This window comes from Manis javanica, chromosome 6 (genome assembly GCF_040802235.1).
Source record: "Manis javanica isolate MJ-LG chromosome 6, MJ_LKY, whole genome shotgun sequence".
NCBI lineage: Eukaryota > Metazoa > Chordata > Mammalia > Pholidota > Manidae > Manis > Manis javanica.
In genome coordinates this window covers 22,900,058-22,919,845 of record NC_133161.1, presented here as the reverse complement: position 1 = coordinate 22,919,845, position 19,788 = coordinate 22,900,058, and the positions used below count along the sequence as shown (strand labels likewise).

General features: G+C 51.1%; 1 protein-coding gene across 4 annotated transcripts in view; it reads left to right on the top strand.

Annotated features, from left to right (window-relative positions):
- Window positions 1–19,788, top strand: part of SND1 (staphylococcal nuclease and tudor domain containing 1) — a 406,889-nt gene that overhangs the window by 375,439 nt on the left and 11,662 nt on the right. For all 4 annotated transcript variants that reach the window (XM_073238488.1, XM_073238486.1, XM_037023516.2 and 1 more), the window contains one exon: window positions 16,555–16,743. In XM_073238488.1, the coding sequence (XP_073094589.1) occupies window positions 16,555–16,743 (189 nt within the window). The remainder of the gene's footprint in view (window positions 1–16,554; window positions 16,744–19,788) is intronic.

Genomic DNA, 19,788 nt, shown 5'->3' with positions numbered 1-19,788 from the left:
TCAGGCTGGTCAGGCAGCATGTATCAAGATGCCAGGCTGGGGCTCAACACCTCCCTTCTCAAAGGAAACTTCCCTGTGGTTCTAGAGGTCACGTAGGCCTTGTACCTTGCCAAGGCGAGGACAAGGCAAGCTGGATGGTACATTGGCCAAATGCCTGTAATTTTTCCCTTAGAGAACCAGTTTGAGCATGCTGTGACCCAGGTACACTCAGAATATTTTATGTTCCCATCCTGTGCTTAACTCAGAAGGTCCAGCATTTATTGAGTACCTATTGTGTACCAGACATTGAGAACTTTTGTGTATAATAACTCACGTGAATCTCACATTTTCCTTACGAGAGAGGAACTGTTTTATTACTCCCATGTTCCAGTTTGGAGAAACTAAAGCAGGGATTTAAAATAACTTGCCCAGGGTTGCTGAATGGCAGAGGGCCAGTTTGACCCCAGGTACTCCACAGAGCACTCCCTGGTGACCACTGTGCAGCTCTGCCAATGGCTGAGACCCCCAAATCAGGAGAAAATGTTGGAAGATGGTAGAGCTAGACACAAGGTGTTTGCCTGTCTTTTATGCAGGGAAGGAATGACAACTCATACTAACAGACAAGCCTCCTGTGGACTGGGACAGCAGCCTTTTTCTACTCTTTCTGAATCCTTCATCTCCCCTCTGTGTGTTCTCTCTAGTTCTCATGGTCCATTAAAAGCTACCACTGTGATTTTTCATTTCTTTTCTTCCTGCCTCCCAACCATCCTGACTGTAACAGTAGTTTTGTGCATCTTGCGTAGGTTCCTGCCCTTCCTGCCTTCCTAAGAATATACAGAATCCATCCCTGGTTCATTTGTCCCAGATCTGTATCAGAAGGGGCTGGACTCTGACTTCTCCCATGACCCTGTCTGTGGAGGCCAGCCCCTTGAGCCTTGCCTTCCGAGCTCCTTAGCGCTCCTCCTAGCCTCTGCTCTCTCTGTCATCCCCTCTCCCATATGTGCTTATACCTCCACTGACCTTGGCCTCCCTTTCTGTCCTGAAATTCTACCCTCTTTGCTGCTCCTACCCTACCAGTCATGCATTACTTCCAAAGCATGACCCCAGTCATTCCATATGCTGGAATGTGTGTGCCTGGCCCCTCCCTGAAGAATATCTGACTTAGGCCCTCAGAGCTGGCTCTCTCCTTTGAACCTGTCCAGTACTTGCTGTCCACTACTGGGTAGTCATGTGTTTTACATGGCATTTTGTCACTAGTTAACATGATAGAGCCTCATCATGTCTTTTCAGCTTAATCTTCAGCTCTTTTGAAAACAGAAGTTATTTTTTCTCCCTTTGTTCTATTGCAGTGCCTAATGTAATGCTTTTCTACTTAGTATGTGCCAAATAACTATTTCTTGGTTGATTTTGTCCCAGGTCTTTTTACATACCCTTAATGATTTTTATACATTTCAGTTCCTTTGACATGATGTCTTCCCATTTTCACGAATCGTAATCATTTTTAGACATTCTTGTCTCTTTAGTCAGCCCAGCTGGGCATCCCTGGTCCTTCTCCAGCCGTGCTGTCTCTTTCCAGTGAAGCAAGGCCAAACCACAACGATCTTCCCTTGCAGAGTACATTATATTTATTATAACCTAACCTGCATTTTCTGCTGCTTGTTTGGCCTTGGAAACTGTCTTTGTTAAGGAAGCTCTGGACAGCAACCAAGACTGTTAGCCATATAGAAGGTGCTGCCCAGAAACTTTTAAGAGTCCTACCAAGCATGTTCTCTACCAGGAGTCCAGGACCCCCTTCATCAGGCACCTTCCAGCATTGCCTAGAATCCTGCTGCTCAGGCACAGACTACAGGACTGGAAGTGGGTTCAAAAGAGATAGGCAAACAGCCTCATTTAGAGGGCATAACGTAAAAAATAATGGATTAACAAGAGCAACTTGATTCAGGACCAAACTCGAGCACTAAGATGGAGCTCTAGGTAAGAAAAGGCTAATCAGGGAAGGCTTCCTGGAAGACAAGAGTTGTGTGTGGTTGCCCCTGGCAAACAGCTTCACACATTTTCATTCTGCACTCCTGGGCAGAAACTTCCTGAAGGGAGTTGCCTAGCACTCCTCTACTGGTAAACAGTATCTGTCTGAGTGGGCCCTGCCGCCTCAGTGCCCTCCTTGGCAGTGCAGGGACTGCTGCCTGGCTGGCTTCTACAGCTGTGGTGCAGGACCATGGCCCCAGACAGGCAGGACTACAGGAGGTGATCTGGGCCAGAGCAGAAGGTCCTTGAAGAGGAGTTATAGGAATGAGGATGGTGAGATTGGGGGTATGAGCACCATCTCCTAGACTTTCTCTTTGAGAAGATACAAGATGCTGAGAAACTCCTCCTAGCCCTTCTTTTTCCTTCCGCCCTCCCTGTGGCATCCCTGTGTCCTGCTCAAGGTAGAGGATGGGACTGCCTTTCCCCTCCTTTTGGCTGCTCCTGACCTTCCTACTGTGCATTTCCACCCACTGGCTCCAGACAGCAGCAGGCCATTTGAGAGCACCTCCGAATAGCACTAAAAGAAAACAAATTGCTTAAATGGTATTTACTTGGAGTGGCAGGGTGGGGACAGGAGTCTCAAAGCTTTTTTCTGAGGACACTGTGAAGGAAGGCCGTGTAGTAGCTGCAGCCAAGCTGTCTTTGAACAGGCAGCTGTACTCAGGCAAGGATCAGGCTTACTGTGCTTCCTCCAAAGGCAGAGGGGGTCTCCTTAAAAGCTTACTTGTGTCTTCAGAAATGTTAGCTAGAGACACTGAACATCTTTGTTTCCAGTCTCTGTTTCAGGACACACCTGCTTTGAGGAAGCACTTCCATGTGGAGAGAGGACAGCAGATATCAGTGGGATTCTGCTTAGTGCCACCAAATTGGGAGGCGCAGCAAGGCAAAGGAGGCCACCCTGGCCCTATTTTGGGGAGCACAGGATAGCTGCTCTCTTAGGACAGGGCAAACTCTGCCTGGGCAAGTAGAAGGGTTAAGGGGTTGCCCACTAGCTCCTGGGACCTTGTTAAGCTGAATTGTACTGGGGACATTTGGTTGAAATGGAAGAGAGAGAAATAATTGTGATTAATGGGACCCTGGCTCCTGTCAAGAAGATGGGCAGAGAGTCAGTCGGGTCTACAACCAAGCTGCTGACCCATCCTCCACACTGTCCTTTTCTACCACTAATGGTTCTCCCTGTCTCTGATCTCACTCCAGTGGCTTTGGGAGCTTCCAGGAGGCAGTTACAGGCCCAAAGTGGCATCGGGAGCCCTTGCTGAGGGCAGCAGCTGAAGTGGAGGAAGAAGGGGAAATGTCCCAGTGTGGAGAAGTAGAGCGGTCCCAGCGCCCATGCCAGCTATGCCCATTGCTCAGGCCTTTCTCTGGGCAGGGACCCCCGGGGCCTGCTGAGAACACGGAGTGCAGGAGGTGGGGCTGTGCTGCTGACTGTGGCCCCACAGTTGGCCCTGGGAACAAACTCCAGCCCTGCACGGGGAGTCTGGGCATGTGAGAGCTCCACTCTGACAGTGTAAGCAGCACCATATTTCAGTCAATATTAGCAATAAACAAGTAGCAGTGAGGAAACGCAGCCTCAGCCCACAGAAGAGGGCATGGCCAGGGTCATTAACAGGCCATTGGCCTCTGGTGTGCTGGGTTTATCCCCATTCTTGCTGACACACTCAGACCTTCTAGCAGGTGGCTTTTACCCAGGGGTTTCTCTTTGCATTACTGAGAGGCCAGAGGCAAGAACCAGTTTTCCAACGAGGGTGGGCACATAGCAGCCCTCGCCCACACAAGATGGTAGTTGCAGTGGCCCTGCATCATCTCAAAGGGCATTTTGTTTTCCCTGCCCTGGCTTAATACATATGAAGTAAGAGTTTGGAACATGCATCAGACATGGGCAAAGTCCCCAGAGCTGCCTGGCCCGCCAAGAGTAGCTGCTCAGTCGGGTGAGCAGGGAGCATGGGACTCTCTCTGTGACCTGTCCAGAGGCGTAGGTGAGCAGGGCTGCTGCCAGCCTAGCCAATCACCTTTGTGTGGCTCAAAAGGGTACCCTCCCCAGGTGGCTTACAGCATGCATCGCACAGCAGGGTGCCAGGCTTCCTGCTGGCAAGTGAAGGCAGGGTGGACTTAAGGAAGGATATGGGTGAGGCTTATTTAATAAGAGGAACCCAGAAGAGGTTGTACCTTTTTAACCAGCCCCACAATAAGGAAAGAGGGAGGGGAAAGGGGTTCCCCTCTGGTGATAGTGCTGCTTCATCCACTCAGTGTCTTCAACTCTGCCTGAATGCAGTTGATCTGACATCAGCCAGGAGGGATGGGCATGTAGTATTTTTGTGTTGAAGTTGTTTGCTGTTTCTTATAGTCAGTTTAATGAAGCAAGTAAATTGCCTGAGCGCTACCTGCAAGTGTAGAATATTTTATCTGTTCAGCTCCTTCATTCTGCTGCTTTTTTCTGGCCTGCAAGGGGGATTCCCTATTGCACAGAAACCAAGTGATGATGACAGAAAAGGAGCTCTGTGTCCCCTTTCCCCCAGCATAGGATATTCCTGCCCCCACCTCACAGCTTTTGATTGGTCCCCATGGCCACAACCCAGTTCTGAGAACTGTAAAGTGACTAAGGACTAGGCCTAGAGTTGGCTTCCCAGCCTAAGCCCCAGATTCCCCGAAAACCAGCAGCAATTGCCTTTCCTCAAAGGTCACCTTGTTCTCCTAGAAGGGCTTAACACCATCCCACACCAGCAGGTGACAGAGGTTAAGTTAAGGCTTTCTCGTGCTGTGCTCCAGTGTTCCCTCAGGTGACCATGGCCTGATCAGCTCACCCCACCCTTGCCTGGGGACTTAGCACTGAAGTGGCCTGGGCTGCTGTCCTAATAGCTTTCCTCTGTCTTGTCTGCTTTTGCCCTTCACTTCCTTGCTGAGGGACTGTGGCCAGGAGTGGTGGTTGTGTGTGAGACCAGAGGGAGGCATTGCAGCTGCTGCCTGCGCTGCAGCCTGGATAAATAGAAGAGTCCGTCCCCACTCCAGTTATGCTCAGTATAGGCAAAGCCAAATGCAAAACAGCCCCTTCTGCTCATGATGTCTGGGTGCCTCTGAGTCATGGGTGCTGGCTGCTCTGACCAGGGCCGCTTTCTACCCCTTTGGGCTCCTATGAACAGATCTGCTCTAAAGGGAGCAGCTGTGGGACAGCCCTGTCACCTTAGAAGGCTTCTCCAAACAGGCCCTCTCCAGTCAGTTTGGTGGCACTGAATTTCCCCAAACACAGTTTTCTATCCCAGAAACTTTCCTTCTCCAGGTTCATTGCCAATGAACTCAGAAGTCAGAACTTTTATGTTTAATCAATTCTTTGAATACCTACTATGTGCCATTGATAAGGCAGCATTAATAAATGCCCATTAAAGTACTACAGTTAGTGTTGAGAACAAAGTGCTATGGGGAAAAGCATTACCCGAGTAAATAATGGAATGGTTCAAATGCAGTCATGTCTGTGCAGAATCTTGATGTGTAGGTTGGGTAGGAGTTCCCAGGTGAAGTAATGAAAGGAGCAGTCCAGCCACAGGGAATAGCATGCCCAGAGGCTGGACCAGTGCTCCATGTGGGGGGGCTGGAGGTGGTTTGGCTTGACTAGGGCCACGTGGGCCAAAATGGAGGAGGGCAAAACCAATAAGAACCCAGTTATAAGGAGCTTATAACTGCTGAGGAATTTGAACTTTAGCAAAGAACAAGGAAAGGATTTCAACAAAGGAAAAAGTGGTCAGGTTTGTATTTTTTGTGAAGTAATGACATTTTTTGAGCACTTACTAGGTGCCAGACTCCCTTCTTAAGTGTTTAACTTGAAATCTGTTCATTTGTTCTTCAGTGAAGTCCTTTGAGGGTGGGTATCATTGTCAGGCCTATTTGACAACTAGGAAAAGCGTGGACCCACAGAGGTTTAATACCCCATTCAAGGTCACACAGCTAGTAAATTGTAGAGCAAGATTTGAACCAGGTGGTGTGGCTCCAGAGCCTGTGAGAAGCCACACTGTGCAGCATCGTGGAGGGGCCGTTAGGGAGAGGCGGGGCTGCAGCAGGGATTCCAGTGAGGGCGCTCTTACCCAAAGGCAGGCCCTGAGCTCAGGGTGTGGTGAAGAGGGGAAGAATTCAAGGGACATTTATGAAGTAGAAGAGTGCAATCTGGAGACTGATGGTGAACGTACAAGGGGTCAGGGATGATTCCTGAGCTGCTCATGCTACCGACTGGGATAAGAAAAGCAGGTGGAAGAGCAGGTTTGTGGTGAAGATAGTAATTCAGGATTGGGCTTGTTACGTTTTAAATTTGTCTGAATTCTGAAGAGCAGCCTGGACTGGAAATAGAAGTTGTGGTGTCATAACTCAGAGCAGTGAAAATACAGGCACCCTCTACAGCTTAAAATGACCCCCTAGGGAATATCCATATTCAAGGGGTATGTTGTTAGGGAAGAATTCACAATTGAAACTAAAGAAAAATCATGGAGAAGAAGCCAAGAGTAGGAATCACAGAGGCCTAAAAAAAAGAAAGTTTCAGAATGGAAGGGGGTACTTAGCTTTGTCAGATCAATTAAAAGGTCAGAAATGGTGAAATCTGAGAAGAAATGAAAATGACACTTACGAGGTCTTGAGTGACCTTTGGCATGGTACTTACATTGGAATATCGACAGTGGTAACCAGCCACGTTAGGTGGAGAAGTGAAAGGGACATGAACAGAATACCCTTGGGTAGAAAGAAAGGGGTGAACTGGATAGAATGTGAGATCAAAACCAGGTTTCCCAGGCGGGGCAAGATATTTGTAGGCAAAGAGGTAGATACTGGTGGGAAAGAGAGTTGCAATGGTGATAACAGAAGAGATTACTGCCAGTAATAGGTGCCCAGGGAAGCCAAAGGGCGTGATGTAGAGCCAGGGCAATTTCTTTTTCTCCAAGTAGAAGAGAAAGAAGTAATTCTAGATGTCAGTGTAAGGGCTTTTAAAGGTGAGGCCACAGAAAACCACAGCAGTTCAGGTAAGGAAGCCTGAGAGTTGGGGACAGCAAAGCAGAGTGCACCTATCCCAGGAGCAGGCTGTGGGACCCGGGAGATACAAGTACTTGCAAAGGGACAACTGACATTCAAACTTGACCCAGTTGGGCATTTGGCCATCTTCAGACTAGGTCAGAGATTGGATGGCCTCGTGCAGTTACTCCGTAGGTCACATACACACCAATTTCTCCCGACATAAGAGGCCAACCATGTTCACTTCTCTAGTGTAGTCCCTATAGGATCTGGGTACAGCCTGAGGTACTCTGGCTGGGGTTGGAAGCACACCCCTGCGGCCGACTTCCTGGCCCAAGCCACAGGTTGGGACAAAGAATTCGGTGTGTAGGCATCTGATGAAAACGGTCATTATGCTCTTTTTGGCTAAGGTACACGAGGAAGAGCTGGACACCATTCAGGTGTGCCCCACTTTAAGAAGGAATTTCATAGCCTTCTTGGGCTCAGGAAACCTGTGGGAAAGAATGCCAACAGTGGTGCCCCGGACGAGCCAGGCAGAATGGGGGGCCCTGATTCAACCACACTGTGCACAAACCTCAGGGAGGAGAGAGTTAAGTCTCCCTCCAGCCTCCATCCCTGGGTTTTCCTGGGAAGATGAGCAGTCTGCTTTCGTTATTGTCTGCACCAAAGGAACAGATTGCGTCAGTATGTAAACTGTGTTACAGCTTGCAAAGGCCCGGAGTCAGCAGGTTTACATTTCCCAGCAGACTCAGACGGTGCTGATCGCCTTGGCTGCTGCCTCTCCGCCTCAGGCAGGACCAGGCGCTGCCGGCACCCCTCATCCCTGAGGTGTTCAGGGAAAGGGTGGAAGAAGCCCTCAGCTTCCAGCTGAGCCATCACGCCCAGGCCCTCCCTCAATTTCCAGGAACTTTTTGGCCTCTCTTGCCACTGTCCCAACCCCACGCCTGATGTCCAGGCATCCCCAGGGCTTTAGCTTGTGCCAACATACGGATGTCTGAGGGAGGTTTTCTGGAGGACAGTTGGCACTGTGGGTTAGACTTAGAAAAGATGAGGGATTCAAAGTGGAGGTGCTGCTGAGGACTGGACCCCCACTGCTCCAGGAGCTTGGAGAAGATTTATACCACTGCCTGCCTCTCACCTGCCCACTCCCCAGTGGTGGCTGACAGTAGCGAGACCCAGGAGGCATTTAGTAGGCACTGCCTCTCTGGCTCTTGAAGTGTACATCATTAATTGTATTGTGTTAATGTTCATCGTCTCTGAAAGACAGTGTGACCGCATGTGGCCTGGAGTGGAGGGCAGGAGGTAGCGGTGTTAAGTTGCTACTATATTGAGGCGAGGTGTCTCTTCAAGTTCTCAGGTCCAGCTGTGGCAGCACATTACAGCCCTGGGGCAGCGTCAGCGATGGGGAACACTCCAGCGGCGTGGCTGCCCCTGCACTGCAGGCAAGAGGCCTCAGGAGCACCCTGGCTCCTCTGGGCAATCTACATTCTTGCAGAAAGCTTGGATGGGACTCGGGTTGAAAAGAGGCTAGACAGCCTTTTTTCTTCCATTTCCCACATTCCCCTCTCGCATGTTGTCATATTCTCCACCTGCCCTTCCTGCCCTTTCTCCCACGCGACCCCTGTCTTTCTCTCTCTTCCTCTCCTAGTTACACTGGTACCCCACCAGCACCACCACCCTGTAAACACCAACTCTGACCTGAGGAGGTTAGGCCAAGGGACCCTTCAAAACCTGGTCTGACTCTCATTTACTCATGAAGAAACTGAGCAGGGCACGGGGGTGGGGAGGTGGGGGGTGTGGGAAGTGTGCCCCAGCCAGGGAGAGGCTGAGCGGGTACCGGGATCCTGGCTTGCTGTCCACTTTGCTCCTTGATGCCTTCTCACCACACAGGCCTCATTCCCCTGATTCCCAGCCCTAAGCTTCTTGCTGTTCTTGTTTTTGATGGCTTTGTGGGTATTTAAAGGCACACTGTGGCCAGACAGCTGATGGAAAGGATGGAGGCTTCTGCCTGTCGTTAGGGCCCCTGACGTCACCTCCCCAGAGGTCACCCTAAGCACTCCAGCCGGCATTGCCCCCCCGCCCCCCTCCTGTGCAGCAAGTCTTCATTCCAAATACTTGGGGCGGGGGTAACCTGAGCTGCTGCTCTGGCCTACCGGCCTATCACCTGTCCTGCCTGAGGCAGCCCACTTTCCCTGGGGGAGGAAGCATCCCTGGGGCTGTTTTCCAGGCATTCATTCCACAGCCTCCCAACCTATGGGGCTGAGGCTGGCTGCCTCAGGCACCGTGCAGAGAGGCAGGGCCAGTGCACCTGGGGTCTTTCTGAATCAGAAAGGAGAAGGGGTGTGGTGGTGGGGGTCTCCCCACCCTCCCTCATTGCCAGTCAATCCCCTGTGCTGTACCTCCTCTGGCTGCCCTGAGTCACTGAGTGAGGCATGCAGCCCTCTGCTGTGTGTCTGCCCTGTCTAACATTTTAAAGTTACTTTGCCCTGAGTACTCTGGCTGCTTTATTTAGCCTGTCTAACATTTTAAAGTTACTTTGCCCTGAGTACTCTGGCTGCTTTATTTAGCCTAGCCATTCAGTGAACTTCTCACCCATCACTATCACCGCCTCACCATGTCCCAAAGAAGGCTACAGAAGGTGACCTGTGTCTTTATGCTTTGCCACCTAGACATCCAACCTGGCTCCTGAAGCAGCCAACTGAACCCCCGAGGCAGTTGGAACATCTGTGGTCTTACAGTTGAGCTCTTAGCTAATCTCCCCCTAACACACTTGTTCACCCTCTGTCTCTCTTCTCTCTCATGCACATGTACATGCACACACACACACACAGTCACAGTCACACACTCAATCACTCTTTACAGAAGGTTTCAGAATCTGAAGGCTGATGGGCTGGGAAGGCCAGGACAGATTGAGAGAGCATAATATTATCTCTAAGAACCTCAGGCCCTGCCTGGCTTTCGCTTGTCTCCTTCCTGTGCACCCCTGCACCTTGCGGGCCCTGCATTGCTCCCCAGCAAGGGAATGTGCGTCACTGCTTGGAGTAGAATGACTCAGCCCCACTGCCTGTTGATTGAAGTAGTTCCTGAGTTAAGCCGGACAGAATCCAGAGAAAGGAAAGAAGGGGAACGGTTTGTGGGGTGGGCAGTGATGGAGTCTATATTGCTGCAGGCCAAGACCCTCCAGCCACTGAGAATGGGACTCCTGGAAATGACACACATTCTAACAGCTGCTGCCTTCCCTCCCTCATCTGCTCCCAGACTTGGAGTCGGGGGGCTGCTCCAGTTCCCTTCCCTCCTCCTCTTATCCCCCTTCTCCCCTTTATTCCTCACCTGCTACCGGGCCGCTGGGGTGGGCACTGAGGTGTGTGTGCTGCCTGAGCGCAGGAGCTCTTCCTCAGTAATTAGGAGACATGCAAATTAACAGCCTGTGCCGATTGTATTAATTTGGTAAATAAGCCAGAACAATTTCATTAGTGGCACATTAATGTGTTTGGGAGCAGGAGGACGTGTCCCACTGTGAGGCGGCAGGGCCCGCTAGCTGTCCCAGCCCACAGACAGGCCAGGTCCAGTTGTCCAGCTGCTCTCCCACTGGGCATGGGCTGCGCAACACACCCACTTTGGCCCAGTGCTAGGGAAAGAGCCCCCTGCACTGAGCAGAATGGCATTTGTCTGTTCCGCTGGCTTTGGGGACAGTTATGCCTTAGCTCTTCCCATCAACCCCCACTTGCCTTACCTCCCACTCTGTATTTTGCCTGAGGCCCCCAGGGTGTAAGAAGCGCAAAGCTTTTCTGGGTGAGGGGAGCACGGAGGGGATTGGGCTCACCCAAGCAGGACAGCTGCTGGATGGAAGCCTCCCGCCCTCTTCTAGGCACTAAACTTATTTATATTAGCTCAATTCCTTTGAGGTAGGTATAGTTGCAATTCCAGTGTTATAGGAAAGAGAGGCATGGGGAAGTTGAATGACTTACCAAAGGTCATGCATGTGGCAGATGGGCACATTTGAACTCAGGCCGTCTGGCTCCAGAGTCCGTGCTCTCAGCCTCACTGTACACTGGCCCCAAGTTCCCAAGGAGGGGGAGCCCAGAGGTGTTCAGAGGACAGCTCCTTCTAGGCTGGGAGTTCAAAAATCTTCCCAAAAAGGTGATCTGGAAGCTGGAAGAGCTCAGCTCTTGGAGCCTGGCTCAGGACCACAGAATCCCCGCCCACTCTGCCAGCATGGAGAGCAGCAGTCAGGTGATGCTGACAGATGACCGGACTGGCAAGGGCACACGGTGGTGGCCTCCAACCGCTGCCCCTCAGCCTCAGGCCCCTGCTTCTGTCCAGGCCAGAGCTCTCACCAAGCCACTTCCTCAGTGGGACGCCACCGCTCCCATTTATAGCCTCAGGAGGCGGGCTTCTCCTGGCTGTGTGTTTCCCTCGGTCTCAGCCTCAGGGTGATCATTAATAAGGGGGAATGAACGGAAGAGCCACTGTTTGTCCCTTGCTGACACTGCTTGTGTCCCTGTGCATACATACTCTGTGTGATACATCAAGGTCCCCGTGTGTACACACCAAGTGCCCACATACATATGAAGCACCCTAACAGCCGACAGTAGTCACCCAGGCCTGAGCTCCCTGGTGTCACATGCCATTGTAGGAGGCCTCCCAAGGAAGCTGTTGAGTCTAAATCAGTTCCTAAAACAGTCAAAATGCCTAAAAGACAAGTAGCAATACTGAATAACAATCTATAGTCAATCCTTATTATACACCAGTCCATATTTGCAAGTTCATTTACTTTGTACAGTGTACTTGTAACCCCAAAATCGGTGTTTATGGTACTTTTTGATCATTTGTGGATGGTTGTGCATAGAGTGGTGAACAGTTTGAGTCTCCTGGTGAGCACATTCCACCTTAAACTGAACAAAGAGTGGTCATCTGCCTTCTTGTTCCAACTCTCAGACTCTGAAAAAAGTATCCTTTTCATGTTCTACTTAGTGCCACATTTTTCACATTTCATGTTCTTTTTATTAGTGACTTCACTGCTTAAAATGGCCTCTAAGCACAGTGCTAATGCACTGTCTAGTGTTCCTAAGTGCAAGAAAGCTGTGATGTGCCTTGTGATAATACATGCGTTAGAGAAGCTTTATTCAGGCATGAGTTACAGTGCTGTTGGCTATGAGTTCAGTGTTAATGAATCATACATATATGTATGTACATATCCATCTACCTGTAGCTTTATCTTAGTGTGTGTATATTTTTTAATTGAGGGACGTACAATAAAATGCACAAATTTTAGCATACAGTTTGATACATTTTGATATTTGTATATGCTTCTATAACCATCACCCAAATCAATCTATCAACCATTCTCACTATTTTCCTTCACCTATTTCATCCACCCCCCTATTCTGCTCTCCTCTGGCAACCACCAGTCTGTTCTTTGTGTTTGTGTGTCAATTTCTGTTTTGTTTGTTCACTTCTTTTGACTTTGTTTCCACATGTAAGTGAAATCATCAGGTATTCGTCCTTTACCTGATAGGGCCACCCATGTAATCACAAAAGGCAAGATTTCATTCTTTTTGTGTCGCTGGGTTGTGCTCCATTGTGTACATGTACCAAATCTTCTTTATCTGCTCATCTATTGATGGACACTTAGATTGCTTCCGTATCTTTGCTTTTGTAAATACTGCTGTGATAAGCATAGGAGAACATGTATCTTTTTGAATTGGTGATTTTGTTTTCTTTGGGAAAATTCCCAGAAGTGGAATTCCTGGGACACATGGTGTCCTATTTGCAGGTTTTTGAGGGACCTCCATACTGCTTCCAAAGTGGTCACACCAGTTTACACTCCTGCCAACAATGTAGGAGGGTTTCCTTTCAACACTTGTTATTTCTCGTCTTGTTGCTATTAGGTACTCTGACTAGTGTGAGGTAATATCTCATTGTGGGTTTAATTTGCACATATTTCTTATCTAATATGAGAAAATAATCAGAGATCCGAGTCTTAATTTAACACTAGTTAAAACCTGTCGCTCTCTCAAGGCTCAGTTAGGTAAACCTCTTGTTCTATTAAAAAAGGTAGAGACCTAGATAGATGATAGAGATACAGATAGGAAAATCTGAGTCTTAAAGTTGAACAGAGATACAGAGCTTGTAGAGACATGGACCCACGTAATGTTACAGTCAAGCCACAAATTCCTGGAAATGAATATAAAAAGAAGCATGAGGAAGGATGGACACATCGTAGCAACCTAGGAGCACCCTGCTTAACTCCCTGTTCCCCTTGTGACTGCCCCAGAGTTAGAGAAGAGTTAAGACTTTGGTCTTCAAATTGAACTCCAGGTGTCCATCCAGGCCAGGGCATGTCCAGAGGATAGACATAGCAGAGTTCTTGGCTAGAGAGACCAGAAGCCCAGAGACTGGGAGTAGGGACACTAGCTCAGCCCCATCCATTGAGTGCCTTTCTTTGATTGAAAAATTACTGTGGTTGTGGCAGCTGTAATAAAAGGGGAAGCAGAGACCCACGAGCGACAGATTTATCTCCCTCTACAACCCGAGATGGATGCGGTGGCAGCACAGTGCCCAAGGCCAGAGCTTTCTTTCCTCTGCAGCTAGCTGGGCCCAGGGACTTGTCAAGCACAAGTTAGCATATCGATTGCAGACAGGGAGAGGCTGGGTAAGTGAAGTCAATGCTCACCTGCCAAGAGAGCCTGGCTATTCACCCCAGGTGTGGCTGCTAGTCATTAGGATCTCTCTAGCATGAGCCTTTAAGAGGCCAGCATCTGGTTCATGGCTTCAGAGAGTGATTGTGAATTTGGAGTGTGCTGTGTGGAGTGAGGTCTGAACATGCACACCTTAGAGTCTGAGAGATCCGATTGCCTCTGCAACTCATCCCTGAGGCTCTTGCCTCTGTCCCATCAGTCCATTACCAAAAGGAATGATGCAGGTGACCATCAGGTTTCTTGTGACAGCCATACCAGCCACCACAAGCTTCTGGAGACTGGAGGGAGGCCTCGTGCTCAAGCAGGACAGCCACCTTCCATTGCAGGAAAGGACACTTGGCTACTAACATAGTGGAAGACAAGAAGTCTGGGAATGGGAGAACTGTCACGGGCCCAGGCTCACTGTAGGCCTGGGAACTCTACCAGTTACCTTTGCTTTCCTCTGGCACAAGGAGTCATTTCGTGAGCCCCAAATACAAGGTGTCTGGTGTTGTGGTGGTAGGAGTCGGCATTGTTACCCTCCACACTCCAGCTGTTATGAGCACTCGGTCACAAAGCAGACAGCCTCTCCATTCTTCCTACTGCTTCCCAGAATTCCTCTGGGATTTGCTGCTTCCTTGCCTTTGCATATTTGGTGACGCTTGGCAAATGAGGAAGAGTAGAAGATGGTCTCCCCATTATCATTTTTCCCACCACCCCTGTTCTTGTCCAACCGCCTCAAGCCTGGCAGCCTCTTCCTCCATCTTTGGCCCTCGTACTATAGGTACCCCCTGGGAAAGGCTCTTTGGGAAATCTGTCACTCACACTGACGAATTTGGTTGGCTCACTGGCTGGCGAGATCTTGGCATCTGTTTTTCATCAGATCACCATTTTGCCTACCCATCCTTTTCCCTCCCAAATACAGGTTCCCCCCAATAAACTAATTGCCACAATTAGGAAAAGGGGAGATGTGTTCTGCCATCTACAGGCTAGATGCTTGTTCTCTGCTTCCACCCATCAGCAGTGTGGAGCAGGTGCTGGGCAGACGCAGCCCAGCAGAACCAAACACTTCCACCCTGGCTCTGCCAGTGAGGGGAAAGGTCCCTCAGTCCTAGATGGCAGAAGGAGTTGGCATTAACCAGTGGGAAGAGGGGTCACAGATGTGACTGGAGGAATGAAGGACCGCTCCTGAAACAGCACGCTTTGGAAAAAGGAAAGATGAAGGAGGGTCTTTTCCTCCTTCATTTCCTCCTTCCTCCCAAGAAAAGGAGGCACTGTCAAGAAGGCAGCTGTGAAACCTCAATTCTTCCTGCCCCTTACTACCTACACTTTCCTTCTCTGTGCTTCAGTTTCCTCACCAAAATAATTAGGACTGGATCTATGTAGTACCTTCTTTCTCTAGCTAAAACTCTTCATATCCTCTCTCTGCCTCACCCCAACTTCAAGCATTGTTGAACTTGTATTTCCACTTGAAGGATTAACTGTGGGCCTGCCTGCCTTCCTAGCAGAGCTGGGCGTGAGTGAGTGCTGAGGGAGAATGGGCTGTTTCCAGAGCTGTGTCTGACGCTTGCCTCACTCTTGACCTCCCAGCTCTGTGTGCCAAGCAGGAAGAAGCCGATGGGCTGCCATCCTTGTCCTGCCCCTTCTCTTCTGCCCTCTCTGCACAGCCACCACGAGTCCTTATGGGGTGTCCTGTTCCCCAGCAGCCCTGCTGCCTGTCAGAGCTCTGCAGGTGGGCAGGCTGCTCGCCTCCCCTCCCCACCCCTCCATCCCTGTGCCCTAGCAGCTGCCACTGGCTCCAGCCGAAGCTTTACAGAATTCCCAGGTATTTAGACATTCTTTTTATTGTTTAATCGAGCCTGAAGCTGTTTAAATTAATACAGGTTTTTACATTTGGCAGCAAAGGCTTTTACAGGCCTCTTTATTTAGCAGGGGATGAAAGGTTGGGAGAGAATCAGAGAAGGAATTTACCCTGGGCCCCTGACTGCATGAGGTGGAAGCAGACTGGCCACTGTGGCAGCAAGGCCACCCTCTGGAGGAGCAGTCCAGGCCACATCTGGGGGCCTGGGTCTTGGGAAGGCCCTCAGTGGAGGAGGCGTTGAGCCCTGCAGGGACCCCTGAGGGTTCTGGGGTTCAGCCACAGCACCTGGCCCCCAGTGTCTGGGCCTATGGCAGTGGCCACACCCTTCCAGTTGCTCCTCTCAGGGGTAACCTCCTGCTGGGGTCACCCCCAACCTGCCACCAGGTATCAGTGTACTTGTGCCCATGTCCTTCTGCCCACTTGTCCCCTTCCCTCACCTCCCTTGGCTTTCATCTCTCCACTTCTATTACCTTCCAGAAGCATTGACTCAGCTCCACTCCCCTGTCCCCAGGGCCTGCCTGTCTTCCTAGCAGAGCTGGGCACGGGTGAGTGCTACAGGACAATGGGCTGTTTCCAGAGCTGTGTCTGGTGCTTGCCTCTCTCTTGACCTCCCAGCTCTGTGTTTCTGCATATGTGTACACACACCACACCACAGCACACCACACCACACCCTGCAACACGGACTCTCTCACTTAAGCTAATGAGGGTAGAGTTTACCCTAGTAGCTGTCTGCCTAAAGGAACAGGAGGGGCTCTGAGAAGAGAGGGCAGTTTTGACATTGCTTAGTTAATAACATATCTATCAAGGATGATTCTGGGGCCAGAGGCTAAAAAGCGTAGACCCAACTTCCAGAACTAAAGTGAAGGGTTCTAAGAGGGTTGGCAGTGCAGGGGTTTAACCACGCTCTTCTGCGTAACATGTGCCTTACCTCTTCTCAGTCCAGCTGCACATCACAAGGAGTGACCACTTGGGTGGGTACCCAGGGCCACCCCCTAGAGACTGATGCCCCCTTTCTGTGTTCCCCAGGTAGAAGTGGAGGTAGAGAGCATGGACAAAGCCGGCAACTTCATCGGTTGGCTGCACATTGACGGCGCCAATCTGTCTGTGTTGCTGGTGGAGCACGCACTCTCCAAAGTCCACTTCACTGCTGAGCGCAGCTCCTACTACAAATCCCTGCTATCTGCCGAGGAGGCCGCCAAGCAGAAGAGAGAGAAGGTGCGGGGCTGGGATCGGGCCTGGCAAGGGTGGAGGTGGGTGCCGCTCCTCCAGCCGTTCTGCACTCCTCCGCACACACTAACACCACTGCCTCCAAGCGGCAGACAGAAGGGTTCTGTGGGACCCCAACAGAGTGGCCCCATTCAGTGTGGTCTGACATCAGGAACCACACCTGACCAAGGGAGTGGCTGCTGTCTTAGCATCCTCAGCCATAAGCCTGTTGCAGATCTGAAGTGGGCCCCAGACTAGGCTCTGAGCACCCCTGTCAGGCCTGCTGTGGTAGAACTGGAGCTGGATGCTGTCTGGAGGGTAACCTTAGAACAATGAGAGGAATGACTTGGGGAGCCCCTGGTGAGCAGGAGACTGGGGGCATTCCTTTACTGGTCCTGACCCTTCTACAGTGCAGTACCCTCAGAGGGACCAGGCAGTCTGCAGCCCATCTCTAAATTTCCTTTCCAGTGCCCTGCAGGGAAGCCCATTTTGGAAGCTGCCCCAGGAGATACATAAAGCTGTTAGGACAGCAGATTTATAGCCCATCAGTCTCTGCAGGCACTGCATTGAAGAGACAAGGCGGGGGTGGGTCAGAAAGCAGCTTTTGGAAACAAATGGATGATTAAAGAACCCAGTGGTTTGATGGTGGGAGCTGGGCTCAGCACCCCCTGACTCAGTCTGTCTCCACTGACTTATAGGCCAGCCCCGATAATGGGGATAAATCAGCCAGTCACCAATTTGTCAGGCCTTTTCTGAGCTCGAGGAGGATTTCATGGGACAGCCATGCTGAGTCATAAATTTGTTCCAGGAGTAAACGCTTCCTTCCCCATGGGGCGGCCATCTGGCTTGCAAGTCACCTTCCAGAGCCAAGCCCAGACACCCGCCAGTAGGAGAGGGGGTCTTTGGAATCCAGAAGGCTCCTCTTTTTCCTCCAGCCCAGAGCATTTCACCCAGTCTCTTCCCACGTTTCTTCTAAGAGAGAAGGCACCCATCCCCTTCTCCCCCTGGATCTCTCAATCTTTTTCTTGCTGTCTCCTAGGGATTAGGGCAGGCAACCAAGCCCAGGGGGAGCTTGAAGGATGCCAGGGAGAGGCAGCCCAAAAATCCAGGACAGGTGAAGTGACCTGTCCATGCCTTGGAGGAGTGGGCCTCTGTGAGGCCTCTAGGTTTCCACCCTTCCTGGCACCACTTCTGTTCACATTAAACCCTGTCTTCTAGACAAGCAAGCAACCTTGCTTCATCCAGCAAAGGAGCTTCCTCTTAAATTTCCTGTTTGTGACAGCTGAACTTAAGACTGCCACCCCCGTGCCCTCTGCCTGCTGCAGGGAAATGGAGGCGTGGTGGTGCTGGGGCCTTGAGTGTAAAGGGCTGAACCTTCACCAAAGTGTTAGCAGCTGGGAAATCAGTTTCCAAGCACCAGCCTCCAAGGTCCAGAGCCTGAAAAGTCTTTGCCCCTGGCCCTGCTTGCTGCCTACTCAGCACAGAAGCCTAAAAGCTGCCTCTTTGGGTCTGAGCTATCCTCTGCCCTCTTGATAATAGAGACGAAAGGGACCCAGGAGAGGACAGAGAGGGGGATCTGGCCTCAGATGGAGGGGTCCAGTCCCATGCTAGGTGCTGGACTGGGCATCACTATTTACCACATGGTGGATTTGTCTGAGAGAGTCCAAGGCATCGTTTCCCTGGTGCCATGTGATGTGACGATGCTGAGAAGTACCAGTGATGAACTGCTTACACAGGCTGTGTGCTTTTATTTCAGTCTAATTAAAGTTAAGTGCACTACTCACAGTGCAAGGGCCTGCCTGCCTCCTGGGTCCCTCCCCAGCATATCCCATCCTCTTCAAGGGTCCTGAGGGGCCTAGTGTGACTTGCCGCTCCCTAGTGGGGCTGGTTCTCAAGGACAGCTTGGGCAGAGCTTTGCAGCAACTCTGAGTTGATTGGATTCACAGGAGAATTTGGTGGCCAGCTAGGGGACAGTATACCGGCTATTCTGAGATATCCCCAGGACTCCCAACCTTGCCCCTCTTGTGACCCCATGAGGGCTGCCTCAGCTGTCCAGAAGTAGGCATATCTGGCGGTGAGAGTTCATGGTGGTACCTGTGAGCTAAATGATTTTGTGAGACTAGGAGCATGCAGACATCTCCAGGGAGTGTCACTGTGTGTGTGCATTTGAGTGGGTCTGTCTAGGGGGAACCTCACAGTGCTGGTTTCCCAGCTAAGGGAATTTAGCTGCCTCCCTGCTGGGCCTAATTCCTCCCTGTGCCCTGCAGATACTTCTCCTTGTGACGAGGCTGGTCAGGCCTCCCCTTCCTCTGCAGGAGGCTGGTGCAAGGTAACCCGCCCCTCGTTCAGGGGTCCTGGGCAAGTCTGAGGACCAAAAAGGGAGCTGTAAAAGGCAGCCACCTGGACTGCCCCCTGCCCCCCTACCCCTCATTCCCCAGCAGGGCCCCATGTAAGGCTGGATTGGCCATTGATTGGCTTTTATTGAATTTGGCTTCCCCGCTGTGGTCTTGAAGACCTCCACCTGCGTACCCCGCATCCCCCACCCATGCCAGTCTACTCTTGGAGCCTCCTGAGCAGCAATATTAAACAGGATTTGGAAGGGAAAGGCTCCAGCCAGTGGAGCCTCAGTCCACATTGCCCATCTCCTGGCAGGAGGAAAGCCTGGGGCTCCCCGGGGAGGGAGTACAGGGGAGAGGGACGGCTGAGGACAGGCGAGGAGCCTCTGCTCTCCACCTGGACAGAGGCGGCCTGAGCAGAGCAGGAACTGGCATGACAGAGCAGCACGGAGCAGATGAGGGCGGAGAGTAGTGCTTCCCTTGTCTGGTCCCCACCTGGGCCTATAGCCAGGGCCCTGAGGGAGCCGCAGAGGGGCCTTGCCTCGGCCACTGACTATGTGTCTGTGTGCACAGTTGCTGTCTCTTCTGGAAGGGGTCCAGGAAGAGAACAGCCCATATGGGAATTCCCAAAAACAAGCCTCTGTCAGGGATCTGAGCTGTGGCAGGGCTTAACATGGCTGTGGGGAAGTGCTGTGTGTCTCCTGCCGCCTCAGTTTTG